The following is a 17,062-nucleotide window of genomic DNA, read 5'->3' as shown; positions in this document are numbered from 1 at the left end:
AGATCAAGGGAAAGGATGGACTAAGTGCGGAGGCAATGGAATGATGAGATAGAAAAGAGAAAAGTTAAGGAAACTCCCTTCAGATGTCCAGAGTCTTTGAAGTCAAAAGAGAGGTTATCTGCTGAACATGAGAAAGCTAGGAGGTCAAGTTTGGGCTTGAGGAAGGTGGATCTTTTTGGAACATTCACTCAGGGAGCTGTAAACATCATATGGATACTTGTATAGCACAGAATCTTCTACTTTATAGTGCTTTTCTCTAGATACTACTCTCCAGAGCCATAATTAACAATTTTGGCGCCTAGGGCATGCTTCAGGAAATGTTCTCTGCAAAAACAGCATAAAACCTGGCCTCAAATCAACTTTATACAGGCAAATTTGGTGAGGTTCTTTGGTTGTTGTTTTTGTTTAGTTTTACTTAGGGAAAGAGGCCCCAGGACACCATCCCATGGGGAGAAAACAGAGACTCCAGGACATTATATACTTCAAAGCTGCTTCTAGAGAAATTACTGGGGCTGGGAATAGGACTGGAATCGCCTAATGAAAAGTTCATAGGGATGAGAGGAGGTGAAGCAGCAGGAAGTGTGTGGGTTGGTGATGGGGGATTTCTAGCCAAGGGAGAGAGAAGACAAAAAGTGACCCAATTTGCAGATTCCTTTTTTAACAAATTGATTTTGGGAAGTAGATGTAAGGTTAGTTGTTTCTCCATAACTAATGGAGTATAAATTCTCTCATAGTGATCTGAGCTTGGTGTCCTGAAGCAAAGCCCATCTCATTTGACCTTATTTAGATTTCTGCTTCTCTCATTGTTTTGAAGGTCAGCTCCACATGCCAATCAATTATCTTTCTAATGCATAGTTTTATCCTACTCATTCAAAAGCCTTCTATAGTTCTCCCTGACTTCAGAATGAAATCTGGGTTACTAAGCCTGGAATTTCATGCCCTTCTTATTCTGGCTCCCATCTTCTTTTACATTTAGAATATCCCTTCATGGGCCACCTTATATTCGATCCAAATACAGAATCATTGCAGAATTTTAGATGAGTCTAGTTCAAATTTAAGATCATCTAGTATAATTCTTGTCTGGAAAAAGAATCCTGACTCTAATATGATCAATAGATAGTCTGCAGCCTTTGTCTAATGGGCTCCAGTGAAGGGGATCCCATTGCGCATTCATTGCTCCCTTTTCCCCAGACATTTCCCTAGTTCACTCTGGAATGTCCTTCCTCTGTGAACTGTAAGGAAGATAATGCTTGGATGCTTCTACCTCAAATACTACTTCCTATATTATGCTTTTGCTCATTCTTCACCACTTTATATCTCTCATGCACTTTACCCTCTGCTGTTCTTGATCGTTATCTGGGGAAATATCTTATCTGCCTGCCCAAATATAAGCTTTTGGAAGATGAGAAGATGAGAGTCAGTTAGATGATAGAGTAGACAGAGCCCTGGGCCTGGAGTTGAAAAGACCTGAGTTCAAATATGGACTCATGTATTTAACTAGGTGCATGACCCTGGACAATCACTTAATCACTGACTACCTCATTATCCTCAATTAGAACACCTACATCTCAGGGTTGTGAGGATCAAACAAAATATTTGTTAAGTATGATGCAAACTTTAAGTCTCTTTACAAATTCTAGCTACTGTGAAGAATATGAATTATTTATCTTTGTGTATGTGAGTAGATATGGAGTATGTGGTGTTTTTTTAAACATAATTTTGAAGGCATGCAATGAAATGAAACATGTATGACTATGCAGTAGAGAATAGAAAATTCATTTGTGGGAAGCAGCTGGGTAGCTCAGTGGACTGAGAGCCAGACCTAGAGATAAGAAGGTCCTAATTCAAATCTACTATCAGACACTTCCTAGCTGGGTGACTCTGGGCAAGTCACTTATCCCCCATTGCCTAGCCCTTACCAGTTTTCTGCCTTTGAACCAATTACACAGTATTGATTCTAAGAAGGAAAGTATGGGTTTTAAAAGGAGAAAAAAAAAGAAAATTCATTTGTGGATTGTAATACTTTAGGGGAAAAAGTCATTTTGAATACATACATGCATACATATGTGTGTTTGTATATAAATACATATGTTATACACACCTGCTCATATAGTATTTACATGTAGGTACTCAAGTTGTTTCCTCCAATAGAATGTAAACTCCTTGGGTGCAACTGTCCGTCATTTCCATTTGTGTCTCCAGTTCCTAACTCTAAGTCTGGCCCATCATAGGTTCCCAATACTTATTTTTTTGTTGGATAATTGACTATGCACAGTACCTCATAAGCTAACCTCTATCTTAGCTGCTCTGAAGAGTCAACTGTACCTAAACCACAACTTTTGTCTTTTTTTCTTTAGACTCTGGAAAACCCTAAATATGAGCTGATCATTGAAGCTCAGGACATGGCTGGTTTGGACGTTGGCTTAACGGGGACAGCAACGGCTACCATCCTGATTGATGACAAAAATGATCACTCACCAAAGTTCACCAAGAAAGAGGTAAACACCTAAAGATTCATGTTGCCCTTGGGGTAGTTAGTGGGACCGAGTGGTGAAGATTCATTTATAAAATCTCAGAGTGGAAAGGGATATTTATGGACATCTTGTCTAACCACCTGATCATGTATAAAAAATTGCATATATGGTTGGATAGTGTTCATAGAATTGCACAAGTTGTGTAGGAAACTAAATATTGGCTAAATTTCTCATTTACTCAAAATAACTTAATTAAAAAGAGACATTTCTTCATCTTATTGGAGTCATTTATCACTGTTTTATGTTAATTAACTTACATTAAAATATCATCATGGTACAGTAGAAAGAATACCACACATATAGTCTGAGCACCTGATTTCGAATCCTACCACTCAAGCTTACTGCTTATCTGACTTTGGGCAACCACTAACCCTCACTAGCCCTCATTTCATTTTCTATTAAATGAGGGAGTAGATCTAGTTGATTTCTAAGTTCCTTTTTATCTTTAAATCTTTGATCCTGGGATTCCAAGTTGAATGGTTTTATCAGTGAGTCTTTTCCATCTATCAATAGATTGCAAAACTCCTTTGCTTGAATAAATTACTCCATGAGTTTCTATACTTTCTAAGGCTTCCTCTAGGTGCCAAAAATCAATAAGCCTTTTTGGCTTTTGTTAGTTTGGTCCTGAGAAATCAGGCACACATGAATTTAGTGGATCTTGAACTCGCTACTTTTCCAGCTTGGTAAGAGCCACCTGCCAGAGTTTTTATTCTGTTGGCATGGCTTTGGGGAACCCAGAGCCACATCCATGCTAAACTGAAGCTTCTGAGGGAGATTTCGGTGCACCTTGTATACTTTAATGACTATTTTCCTCCCCAGCAAGTGTAGACTGAAATGCCAGACTGAAATGTGGCATAATGGAAATCAGATATTTTTGGCAATAGTATGGTAGCATGAGAGCTGCTAAATTAAAAAAACAAAGTAGGCTTTTTGAAGGAGAGATATTTTCTTTCTTTGGCTCCTATGCATTGATGATTATATACTATTGTTGTGGTTCACTATTTATTGCAACCAAACAATAATCAGTATAGAAAACCAGGCTAAGAACACAGCATTCATGGCTGCAACTCAATTATAGAGGTTCAATTAAGTTCTCCTAGGAGAACATGGGAAGAAAATGCATTGAGAACATAAAGCTAAGACCAAGGATGATTTGTAAAAAAAAGGTTTCCCTTGCATCCTACTGTAGGGAGTATGAACTAGTATATTTATCAATAGATTTTCTGAAAATCATGATTCCTGGTAAGAAATTTCCCAAGGAATTTGAATTGACAAAACCTGCTTTCTCAAAAAAGGAAAGTGATTAGCACAGAGGAAGGAACTGGGTGGGGGTGGGCACTGAATAGTCCTAAGTTCATGGGGTTTGCCTGAAATGAGATCCTTTTGTATAATCTTGAGCCTTTGGGAGGGCTACAGTATACAGATTCTAACGAATCTGGTTCTAACCTGCCTCTCCAGTCTAAATTCATATTGTTCCCTGTAATAACACTTTACCCACTAGTCACACTGACCTATTGGCCAGTATGAAAATTGGCCAGGTTGAAATTCCATTTCCCACCTCCATGGTTTTGTATAGGTTGTTTCCAAGACTAGGAATGCCCTGCTTCCTTATATGTGACTCTTCAAAGAATCACTGAAATAAACAATTTTAAGAGTTTGAAGGGAATTCAATGACTATCTAGTCCAATTTACATGAAAGGAATCACCAGTGTAGCATATGAGTCATACAGTCTCTTCTTAAAGATCCTGATGAAGGGAAAGCTATAATCTTTCCAGGAAGTATATTCCATCTTTGGGTATCTCTAATGGTTAGTTTTCTTGACATCTTGCAATGATAAATTATCCATTGCTACTGGATCTTCCCTTTGAAGGCAAACCACAAATTCATTTCCACTTTTACATGGAGGTGCTTCAAATACCTTGACACTGTTACCCTTTTCACTTTGACACTCTCTTCTCTTTAGGTTTCCCGTGATACTGTTCTCTCATGGTTCTACTTTTACCCATATGACAGTTACTTCTCTGCCTCCTTTGCTGAATCTTCATCTAGGTCATTCCTACTAACCATGGTTTTTACCCCAACACTCTGTCCTAAGCCTCTTCTTTTCTCCCTCTGGAGCATTTCCAATGATTTTAATGGTCTTGGCTCTACACAGATGACTCTCAGATCTTATTCATCTAGTTATAATGTCTCTGCTAAACTCTAGTCTTACATATCAAAAATGCTTATTAGATATTTTGAAGTGGACACTCTATAGACATCTTAAACTCAACATGTTCAAAACTCAAATCATTATCCCACACCACCTCTAACCACCCCATTCCTAATTTCTTTATTACTATTGAGGACACCATTATCCTCCCAATATTTATGACTCACAATCTATGTGTCATCATTGACTCCTTAGTCTCTTGATTCCCCCTATCCAGTGAGTTGTTTAATATTGATAATAATAACTATTATTTATAGGGTGTTTACTATGTTTTAGTTTTTTGTTCTAAACCTTTCTGAATATTAATTCATTTGATCCTCACAGTAACTCTTTGAAATAGGTTTTATTTTTATCTCCATTTTACAGAGGAAGAAAATGAGACAAACAGAAGTTAACTAACTTACCCAAGGTTCCACAGTTCATAAGTGAGTGAAGCTACTTTGAACTGAGGTCTTCTTGATTCTAGACTTCATTCTCTATCTAATGTTCCACCCAGCTGCCCCATAACATCTCTTCTGTATTCCGTCTTTTCCCCTTAGACATTTGCCACCATCCTGATGCCTGCATCATCTAACATCTTGGACTATTCTAATAGCTGACTGGCTAGTCGCACTCTCTCAAGTCTCTTCTCACTCAAGCACTTGCTCTATTTAGCTCTTAAATTTATCTTTTTAACTATTAATTATTACTTTAATTATTAATTATTACTAGCATTTATTATTATTATTACTTATTACTATTAACATGAGGCCTTACTATCTGTTCTTTCACCATATCTGCCCTACTTCTAAACTTTCTAGACAGCAGCACTTTCATCTAATGACACCTAAGCTTTGCTATCCACATTTTCATAGATCCCTTAAGAATTCTTGGCCTTCCCATCTACCCTTCAAATGAACTTTGATTTGTCTCCCTCAGGTAAAATATTAGATCCTTGAGTGTTAGGACTATCTGGTTTGTCTATTTGAGTCCCTAGAGCTTAGCACAGTGCTTGGCACATAGAAAATGCTTAATATATATAAATATACATATATATTTTTTTTTTCTACTCCACTCCTTATTAAACTCAATTGTTAAAGTTTAATTATCATCTTTAGGTAGATTATTTCCATATTCTCACATCACCAAGTACCTTTTGGACATTTTGAACTTCATATTCTGTGGATATCTCAAATAGAACAAGTCTAAAACTCAACTAGGTGCTTTTCTCTCAAATCCTCCCTTCTTCTAAACTTCTCTCTGTCTCTAGTGTTCAAACATCTTCCTTTTCTCTGCAGCTTGAAACCTCAGTGTCATTCTCAATGCCTCATTCTTGCTTGTTCCACATAGCCAAACTGTTGCCAAATCTTGTGTCTATCATCACCACCTCTCTCTACATATCCCCTTCTCTTATACTTAACCTAGTTCAAGTTTTTAATTACCTTTCAACTGGACCATTAAAAAAGATTCCCTTATTATTTTTATTTTTCCAGTTATATATAATAAGAATTTTCAACATATATTTTTTGAAATTATAAGACCTTTTGAAGATTTAAAATATCTCCCTCTCTGTTCCCAGAGATGGAAAGTAATTTTATTTGGGTTATATATGTATTATAATGCAAAAGATGCTTTCATATTCATCATTGTTATAAAAGAATACCCACATAAAACCAAAACCCCCAAATGAAACACAAATAAACTGAAAAATAGTGTGCGTTGATCAGCATTCCAACAGTTTTTTCTCTGGAGGTAGATAGCATTTTATGTCATAAGTCCTTCAGAATTGTAATGAATTATTGTATTGCTAGGAGTAGCTAAGTCTTTTACAGTTGATCATCATACAATTTATATTTTTTATTCAAATATATTTTATTTTTCCAATTACATATAATAACAATTTACAATATGTTTTTTGAAATTATAAGATCCAAATTATCTCCCTCCCTTCCTTCACCCACCACCTCGCATAGAAAGTAAGCAATTCAATATAGATTAGTATTATCATGTAAAACATACTTCCATATGTTTAACAGTTGAAACAGAATAATCATATGAAACCAAAATCCCTCAATAAAACCATAAGTAAACTAATGTGAAAGACAGCATGCTTTGATCTGCCTCTGACTTCAACAGTTTTTTCTCTGGAGGTGGATAGCATTCGTCATAAGTCCTTCAAAATTGTACCAGATCATAGTTTTGCTGAGAGTGGCTAAGTCTTTCACATCAACTGGACTATTTGAATAAACCTTTAGATGACATCCCTATTTCAAGTCTTTCCCCATAACAATCCATTCTTATTGAGGTCAGGGAATACCCAACTGTTAACGGGATTTCTCTAAAGTGCAGATCTGACTATGTCATTTCCCTGCTCAATAAACTCCAATATAAAATAAAAAGTCCTCTGGCATTTAAAACACTTCCTGGTTCTTTCATTTGAGTCTTCTTATATATTCCTTTCTCTGGGCATTCACTAGCTTGTCAGTTTCCTTAAACTCAATTTTTTGTCAAATTATAGAACTCAGACTTGAAGTCAAAATTCCATGTGAGATATGAGTAAGGTAGTATACTGTGGAACTATACTTTCCAAATATTTTTATTGAAATTTTGGTTTTTTACATCACCTAGATTTCTCTTTCTATCCCTTATCCACTCTCTCTCAGAATTATACCTTAAAATATTTTTAAGGAGAAAGAGAAAAAAATAATTTCTTTAGTACTTCAAGGAAATCTGATGCTATATTAACTGTATGCTATTAGTGGATATTAACATTTCAAAAACATGAAAAGACGTTCCCCCCATATCTTTTCTTTGAAGCCATTCATGTTTTTTGAAATTTCACATGATTCAGTTTTGACTGTTTTGTGGTGGTTCTTGTTATTCAAATTGCTGTAATCTTTGTATATAGTGTTTTTCTAGTCCTGATAAATCATTTTGCATCAGTTTATGGAAGTCTTTTTATGCTTCCCTGTATTCATCAGTCTTCTTGTTTCTATTTTTAAAAATGCTTTTCTTTTTTCAGTTACACATAGAAACAATTTTGACAATTTTTTTTGACATTTTGAAATTTGGATTTTTATCCCTCCCTAACCTCCCTCACCCCACCTGAGGTGGTGAATAGTCTGTGTAATATAGAAAATGGCAGCATGGAATTCCTGCAAAATACAGGGTCAAGCCTCACCCAGAATTCCAGGGGAACCCCCTGGAGAACTTTGGGTGAGTGGGCAGTTGGTAGGGAGTTAAACAGTTGATTCCTGGAGGTTGAGGGGAACAGATCTTTCTACTTGCTGTTCCTGATTTGGGGTTTGCCTGGGAGGCCATAGTGGCAAAAACCATTGTGGTCTCTACTCAGGAGTTTGCCTGTCTAGTAGGATTAGACCTTTCCAGCATCAATATAATAATTATTTAGTTATATAGACATTAGAAGTAATTACGATTAGCTTTGAGAGCAAGTTAGCTAAAGGTCTGCCACTCCCTCCTGGGGTGGGGGGGGAAGGGCAGCTTCAACCCGACAGTCCAGGGCTTCCCAATTCTTATCCAAATCCTAATTACCCCCTCTTGCCTTTCCCTTCCTTCTTTTATCAAGATAAGCTTTATCTTTGATAGCAGTGCCTGGGTATTATTTGGGTATGCTCACTATGGCCATTAAGGTTGATTCCTGTCAGTTGCCAGCCTAAGAAGTCTGTTCCTTCTCAGTCCTTAACATCAAGATATCTAGCTTCTACTCAGTTCCCAATCAGACCTGTGGGGAATATAAATTAAGGAGAACATCATTAGAGATTAGCTTTGCTGAGCCTTGTCAGAAGTCATTGCCCTGTTTCCATATTCAACTGAAAACCAACTGCTGAGTAGGAGGGGTTTGAGAGCAAGAAGCACTTGCCCCTTCCCACTCACTCAAGCCTGTGGGGGGGGGGAGGAGAGTGTCTTGCAGGCACCTGGCCCTGGCCAAGCCATCAGCTTCCCAACATCCCTATTATTACAAACATAACATCTGATATAGGTTATATCCATATTTTCATGCAATATATATTTCCATATTGCTCATATCATGATTACAGACATATCACACATACAATAGAAATCTCCTGAAGGATACATGATGGAAGATGGTATGCTTTGCTCTTTGCTCTGTACTCAGACTCCAACAATTCCTTTTTTGGTAATGCACAACATTTTCTTCATAAGTCCTTTGTGGTGATCTTGGAGACTTGCTTTGCTTATAATGGCTTAGTTCTTCATAGTTGTTCATCATATAATATTTCTGTTAATGTATACAGTGTTCTCCAGATTCTGTTCACTTCACTTTACATCAGTTCATATAAGTCTTTCCAGGTTTTTCTGAACTCATCTTGTTCATCATTCCTCACTGCAGAAAAATATTCCATTACAACCATATGCCACAAATTGTTCACCTAAATGCCAAAGGATGGACAACTCCTCAGTTTCTAATTTTTTTCCACTACTAAACAAGCTAAAAACTTTGGTAGGTCCTTTTCCCTTATCTCTGATCTCTTTGGAATACAGACCCAGTAGTGGTATTGTTTGGTTAAAGGTTATGCTTGTTCTTTCTTGGAGTGTAATAAATCATATATCATAAAATCTTAATTATATTTGTTGGTTGATTGAGTTAATTAGGGTTTTCATTAATACTTTTCTCTTACATCTTCCTTACAAAGCATTACAGAAAGTTATTTTCTAAAGGGAAGCTTATATAAGCCTTATCCTTTCTCCACTCTAACATACTTCCATTAGGATTCCCACTTTGCATTCTTCTTATTCCAGAGGGGACCTGACAATCATCAAAAAGTGATGCAGGGTTTTTATTTTTTATATTTACTTATTTGAGTATGGCTGTGTCCTCATACAAAGATTGAATGCCTTAGATGTGAGAAAATTACTGGTAGCTAGGTGGCAGAGTGAATAGAGCACCAGACCTTGAGTTAGAAAAACATGAATTCAAATATGACCAAAACCAGTGTGATGCTGGACAAGCCACTTAACCTTTTTCTTCACTTGTAAAATGGGAATAATAAAAGTACCTAAGCCCATCCCAGGATTGTTGTAAGGATCAAATGATATAATAATTGTAAAGGACTTGGCATAGTGCCTGGCACAAAGTAAGCATTATATTTTGTTTTCATTTAGTTGAGTGAACTCATTTGGGATTTTCTTGACATAGATACTGGAATGGTTTACCATTTCCTTCTCTAGTTCATTTTACAGAAGAGAAAACTGAGGTAAACAGGACTAATTGACTTGTCCAGGGTCACATAGCTAGTAAGTGTCTGAGGCTGGAGTTGAACTCAGGTCTTCCTGATTACAAGTATAGTATGCTAACTGCTGCATCATTTAGTTGTCTCAAGCTTTATACAAATATTAGTATTATTATCATCAGTAATAGTAGTGAAATTATAATTAATGATGATTATAATGAGAGCAGTCATCATCAGCAGCAGCATCATCATATTTCTTCTGGGCAAGCTTTGATATGAGGTTTGTTGCTATTTTAAGGAATATTTTTAGTAACTCTCACCTGAACTGTACAAAGCACATGATGGAGACAGTTCAATCTCCTTCAAAGAACTATGCTTGAGTCCCAAGGACCTTCTGCCTTGGGGCTTGGTGGAAGTGCTGGTTACCTATGATCTTTAGAGCTAGGTAGAGTTTTCAGAAGAAAGAAGACCATTGATCTCTTTTATTAAGGCTTGTTACCATTGCCCAGTTGCTGAAGTTTCCTACTCCATATTTGCTGCTCACATGCTGATAACTTCCTGTTCTCCATTTGAAATTTTAAAAAACTGGTGATAGTAATAAAAGAAATAAGATGAAATGTAAATGGATGCAGATGAAAGTCAAAGAGATAAAATGGTAGTCCAGTAAGAAAAAAAAAGAAAACATTAGGAGCACAGCAGTGCAACTAAGGAGAGATCAGTGCTATAGAGGAGGGACAAGCCAGGCACTGGGAAGAGGTATTTCTAACAGGATTAAAGTAAGAAGCAAGGATCAGACCCATTGCAGAGATTTGGTCAGATTAGAGAACTCTCAGATTGATTCTTTACGCTTATGTCCCAGCTGCCTGAGTGAGGAGAAAGAAACTGAAGCCAGTCAGGATGATGACCAGATTTTCAGCCAGCTTTCTAGTCTTCATTTAGACTAGGAACAAATCAGCATCCTCCTTGCTCCTGGCTCTCATTACTGTGATCAGATCCCAAATTGGATGACAGACAACTTGAACTGACATCAAAGAGATATAGTTAGTTTCTTCACACATAAGAAGAATAAGGCACATTATTTAATTCCATACTTGATGACTGGTCATGTTATTTGTCATGTAAAGAGGATACTATTAGCAAAGGATTTGTTAATCTAGGCACTTATCTTAGGAGTATTGAATTAAGTTAAAAATTTGCCTCACTTTCTGCTTATGCTAAATTATCACTGTATTTCATCAAGTGCAATCAAACCCCCATTTTTAATAATATTGCTGCCTATAAAAGGTACAGTGTTAGGTTTAATTAGCCTAATTTTCATGCTTGCCTCTCAGTGATAACAGTTCAAGGAAAATGTAATTTTTTAGGATCTTTGACCATAGAATCACTCAAAATATTATAACTGATGTCTTGGGTTAAGGCACTATCATGTTTTACTTTCTTTAGATTTTTTAAAAAACAGAATTAACCCCTTCACCACTATCACAACTTCTAAGGTTATTCCAAGTATGATTATATCTAGCAGAATACTTGCTTATTTCAAGAAGTATAGTAGTGTGGTTTAATGGAAAAAAATATTGGATTCAGAATCAGAAATCCTGATCCTCATTCTGTTTCCAGCACTTAACTGACCAGATGAATTTAATCAAGCTATTTAACTTCACTGAACCCATATTCACTCATATGCAAAATGAAGATAGTAAGGCCATTCCTTATTTCCTCCAACTTTTCCTGATTGTCCCTCTATTCCCCAGTTCTTTCCCAGACCATTACCCCAAACACTTCCTACATTCTTACAGGATCTCATTCCTCCAACCCCTCAGCTAAAGACTTCATACATTGTCAAAAATAGTGAAGCCATTCACCGAAAGATCCTTTATCCCTACCCTTCTTTTTATCCTTACTCCTTCATCACTAATTCCCAAAGTCCCCTGCCTTATACATCTCCTTCACTCTGGTTCACAGTAAGAGGTGGTCTTCCTTCTTGTCCAAATGCTTATACTCATATCCTTAATCTCATCCCCTTCCATCTTCTCCAGAAGCTTGCCTCACTATCATCTCCACCTTCTAATCTTTTATCTCTCCCTACTGGGATGCCTACAAGCATACCCCATGTCGCCCCCATTATTAAAAGTTAGAACTCCTGCTCTGAAATAACTTCATATCGACATAATTATTTACATGGTGCATCCTCCAAAACTATGTAAGCTCCATGAGGACATGGGTACTTTTTTCCTTTCTTTGTATTCCCAATGATTAGGGGAGTATCTGGCACATGGTAGATGCTTAATAAATTTTTGTTTAAATTGACTGCATGATTTAGTGGAATATGCACTGAATTTAGTGGCAGGAGACTTAGTCGTGAATTCTACTTTCATTGCTTATAAGCTTAAATAAGACTGGAGAAGTGCAAAAACTTTCCCAGTCCTTAGTTTCCTCATATTTATAATAATGGAATAGAGACTAGCTAAGATTTTTTTCTAGCTATAAATATTATATCATTATGAATCTTATCTGCTTTACAGGCAGTTGTTATAAGCATCATCCCAATGAATAGGAAAATATTCTATTAACTTTTCTGAACCTGTTTTCTCAACTATAAAATGAAAGACTTGGACTAGCGAGTTTGAAAGTTTCCAACCTTATATAGCCCTTGATGGGACTCCTGTACTCCCCAAACACATCGTAGGTATTGTTATAAAATAAGAAGGTATCTCTGTACTATTAGTTATTATAGTATTCTTAATCTGGGAAGCTGTGCTTTGGATTCCCTTGATGGCTGGTGTAGGGACACCCAAGTCCTGCCACTCAGCTGGATGTTATGATAACTGCCTTTCTTGATAACAGTGCCCAGGTAGGATCCTTAAAGGTCAGTGGATGGGTGACCCTTTCAGGTCCCACCTGGGGTTGGATTGATTATTAGTATTGGGCTCTATTAGCCTTGGATAACATTCATTTGGCTGTGTTGCTCCCTCCCAAGAGTGTTGATGTAATAACTACTCAAGGAAGCTACTTAAATCTTTATGATGTTAATAAGGGAAAGGAATGATCAGGAATGGATTGGGGATAGGAGACCCTGTCACTAAAGGCTATGACACTAATCCCTCAGGACTGTAGGCTGCTTCAGTATTGCTGGAGCTCTTGTTCTTCACCTCCTCTGTCTCAGCTTGGCCACAGCCAGACTCTCAGAGTAAGCAATCTGCTTGGTTGACACAGATATTGATGATCCCTCTCAGCTTCTTACTGCCAGTTGTTATGTCAGTTCTACAGCTATCAGGAAATACCTCCCTTACCTCCCTCTGATTCTTCTCCTCCCCACTTCCCAGTTCCCCCCTGGCCCAGGATACCTAAATATCTAGTGATGGTTTAGGCGCCTAAATATCTAGGGGGAATTCAGATAGAAACAGAGGATCCACAGTCAGACCCACAGGTCAGTTCTCCAAGTTCAATGTTCAAGACAAGAGTTTAGGCCAGGGCTCTAAAACCAAAAGCCAAGGGTCCAAAAGCCCAAAAGCCAAAGCCAAAAAGCAAAAGCCACTCTCAGAAGGCTGTCAGGGTATTTATACCCCCTGGCCAACTGCCATTCCTCTTGTCCTCACGGCATCTGGGAATATTCTGCTGCCTCCAACTATCTTCACCTGTCATTCAAGGTGAGACTCACAACTTCCAGAGTTTGAATATGACAGTATCTTAGCCTGTACTTTCACAGGCGGAATGTAAACCACAAGGGAGCTGTGGAGAGCCCATGATAAGGAATTCATCATTTTCTTTCCCCAAATCCTTTTGAGGAATTTTGGGTTTGGCCTGTGCAAGGAGTGGGGAAAAAATTATGCACAAAAGACAAATTAATTACTCTCTCTAATTCTGGTCCAAATTTCTACCCTGATTATACGTAGCCACAAACAACAACAGGACAACCAAAAACACTGATTGTGTTCTAGCTTGTGCATAAGCTCACTGTTTATCAATACAGAAAAGGAGAGGGAGGAAAGAAATTCACACATGTACACAGATATGGAAAGATATATATGGATATTAATTTGCCATGGATATTAGAGAGAAATACCAATTCACAGATGATATTCAAGAAAAAGAATGATAATGCCTTAGAGGATTATTTAAAAATACATAAAATATAAGTAATAAACAGGGTGACTAGAGTTCTTGAATTAAGAAGACTAAGTTAAGCATGCACACACACATATATACATGTTAAAGATATACACATATATAAGCATCATGTAATATAATATAAATGTTATATACATCCATGTGTGTCCATACATAGGCATGCATTTTATGTGTATTTGTGTATGTATGCCTGTAAACAGGTCTGTTGACTTGAATCCAATTAGGGAACAGAGGAACTCTCCAAAAATGTCTTACCATATGTTAATTTTAACTATTAACCATTTTTTCTGTATGTATACATAAAAAATAACATTTTATTCTCTCTAGAATACACATATATGATATACCCATACCAATACTCATATGTTGGGTATATAAATATGTAATATGCATATACATAAATGCATACATGTAAATCCACCTTGGGCAACTAGCTACATGAAAGGATAGGGTATATGAAAAATTATTGGATAGTACTATATTTTGGAAAGATATACATATTTTGAGAAAATTATAAAATTATATAACCAAAATGAAAAAAGAAGTATGTGATATAAAAATTTGTTTAAGTATCAACCAAGAACCAAAAGAAATGATATTGTCATTTGAGTATAGTACAGATGCCTGGGACAGAAGACTAATTCAAATGAGTTCATGCAATGGATCACAAGCTAAGAAAGGAAGCATCATATTGTAATAATAAATTACTTAATATACCTGATGCCTATTACAATTCACTTTGTCAAAATCGGAGCAATGGGAGGAAATACATGATTTGTTTTACTCTTAATTTAACTCTTTAAAGGCATGATAAACATAAAGGAGAGATATTCTTAGTACTTAAGTATTTTCAATAAGGAAAATGACTCCTTCATAGAGTAGGAGCTAGAGACTGTCATCATAGAGTTTATGATAAAGTAAAAGCTGGGCAAAATTTAATACATGCCCTAAATTGTTTTGAGAATTGAGTTCAGAAGCAGGATAGGTAATATACAATGGCTTAATAGTAGCCATGGGAAGTCAACCCCAGAAGGATGAGAATCTCTTAAGAATGAAATCCTTAACTGCAAGGAAAAATTACTTTAATGAAGAGGAAAGGATGTAGTGGTTTAATGAGAAAAAAAAAACACATGACTCTTGAAATCATATTTTTAAAGGTATACTTAGAAGGCAGAGACAAGGGCATATAAAAATGATGAATACAAAGGAGTGACATTTCTGTAAGATCAGTGTTTCAGGAGCCAAAACCCAAAATGAACTAGGAACCCAAAGGGATTATTTAGCTATGTCGAATGAAAGAATGAACTCAAAGAAGGTATACCATCGATTGGGGTAAATGGGACATTGACGATGTATGACAGTCAAAAGGCAGACTTATTCACTATTATTTTGTACTTCCCCCACCCCCCCTCTTCAAATGAAATTCGTCTTTGGCTTCAGAAGGGGAGAACAAAAATGATTAATGGATAGGTAAAAATCAACATATGTGAGAAAATGATCAGAGAGCACCTCACTATCCTCAGTGATTTCAAATCAATAGGTCCAAATAAACTATTTCTCAGAATGTGAGGGGAAAAAATCACATATAGGATTATTGTGCCAAACTAGACCTTTCAGATGACTTAGAGAATAAGAGGAAAACTACAAAGGTGGGAAAGGAAATTGTCATCTTGATTTAAAAATAATAATCTGGATTAGAGTTGTAGGGTTGTAGCATTATAGATTAATATTTTAAAAGGACCTCAGAAACTATCTGGTCTAGTTACATTTTTCAGTTGAAGAAATTATGACCCAGGGAAATTAAATGACATAAATTGCTCAAAATTAGTATATATATCAAAGGTGAGGCATGAGCCCAGGTCCTCCATTTATAGAGCTAGTTTACAAATAATAATTTAACAAGTTTTACATTGATTCATGGAAAAATTATAAAATATATTTTAGGGATATTTTACTAAAATTTAGAAATGGAAGCAGTAATAGTAATATTTTTAAAATTAAATTTAAAATTCTTTCCCTCCCACAATCCCCTCCCTCATCCATTGAGAAAGCAATTAATATCATAACCATTATACATGTGAAGACATGAAAAATATATTTCTATATTAGCCATGTTACAAAAAAAAAAGAAAATGGAAAAAATCCCAATATGCTTAAATCTGAACTCAGAGTTTGTCAATTCTCTCTGGAGGTATATAGCATTTTCCCTCATGAGTCCTTTTCAAATGTCTTGGATGATTGCATTAATCAGAGTATGTAAGTTTTTCACAGTTGATCATCATTACAATATTGCTATTTCTATATAAAGTGTTCTCCAGATTCTGTTCACTTTACTTTTCATCAGTTTGTATAATTCTTCCAAGTTTTTCAGAAGCATCCACCTTATCATTTCTTATAGCATAAAGTTTTCCATCATAATTAGGGTACAATAACTTCTTCAACCATTCTTTGATTGATGGGTATCCACTCAATTTAAAAAAAAGATTTTATATATAATTTGATCTTTAGTACTGGTATTACTGGATTAAAGGAAATGCATAATTGTATAGCCCTTTGGGCAAAGTCCAAATTGTTCTCCAGAATGGTTGAATCATTTCACCGCTCTCCCAACACTGTATTAGTGTCCCTATTTTTCCACATCCCTTTTAGCATTTGTCTTTTTCCTTTTCCATTATATTAGCCAATCTGATAAGTGAGATAGTGCCTCAGAATTTTTTAAAAATTGTACTTCTCTAATCAATTGTGATTGATAACTTCTTTTTATGATTATAGATATATTTATTTCTTTTTCTGAAAATTGTCAGTCTGTATCCTTTGGCTATTTATTGACTGGAGGTTTCGCCATATGTTAACACTTTAGTATATAGAATTGGTGGCAAACTACAAGGCCCTAGACTTGAAGCTGAATGTCCTGATTATAACCATTGCTCTTCAATAAACTAGCTATGGAGACATATGAAAATTACTTAACAGTTAGATTTCAGTTTCCTTATTT

The 17,062-nt window shown here is 36.1% G+C and overlaps 1 protein-coding gene across 1 annotated transcript in view; it reads left to right on the top strand.

The window, feature by feature from the left end:
- The window catches only part of CDH13 (cadherin 13), a 1,311,104-nt gene that overhangs the window by 1,148,793 nt on the left and 145,249 nt on the right, over positions 1 to 17,062 (top strand). Inside the window, exon 9 of the mRNA XM_044659579.1 lies at positions 2,358 to 2,498. Coding sequence (XP_044515514.1) covers positions 2,358 to 2,498 — 141 coding nt within the window. The remainder of the gene's footprint in view (positions 1 to 2,357; positions 2,499 to 17,062) is intronic.

Source organism: Gracilinanus agilis, chromosome 2 (assembly GCF_016433145.1).
Source record: "Gracilinanus agilis isolate LMUSP501 chromosome 2, AgileGrace, whole genome shotgun sequence".
Classification (NCBI taxonomy): domain Eukaryota; kingdom Metazoa; phylum Chordata; class Mammalia; order Didelphimorphia; family Didelphidae; genus Gracilinanus; species Gracilinanus agilis.
Note: the sequence above shows the minus strand (reverse complement) of the source record. Positions and strands in the feature narration are given on the sequence as shown.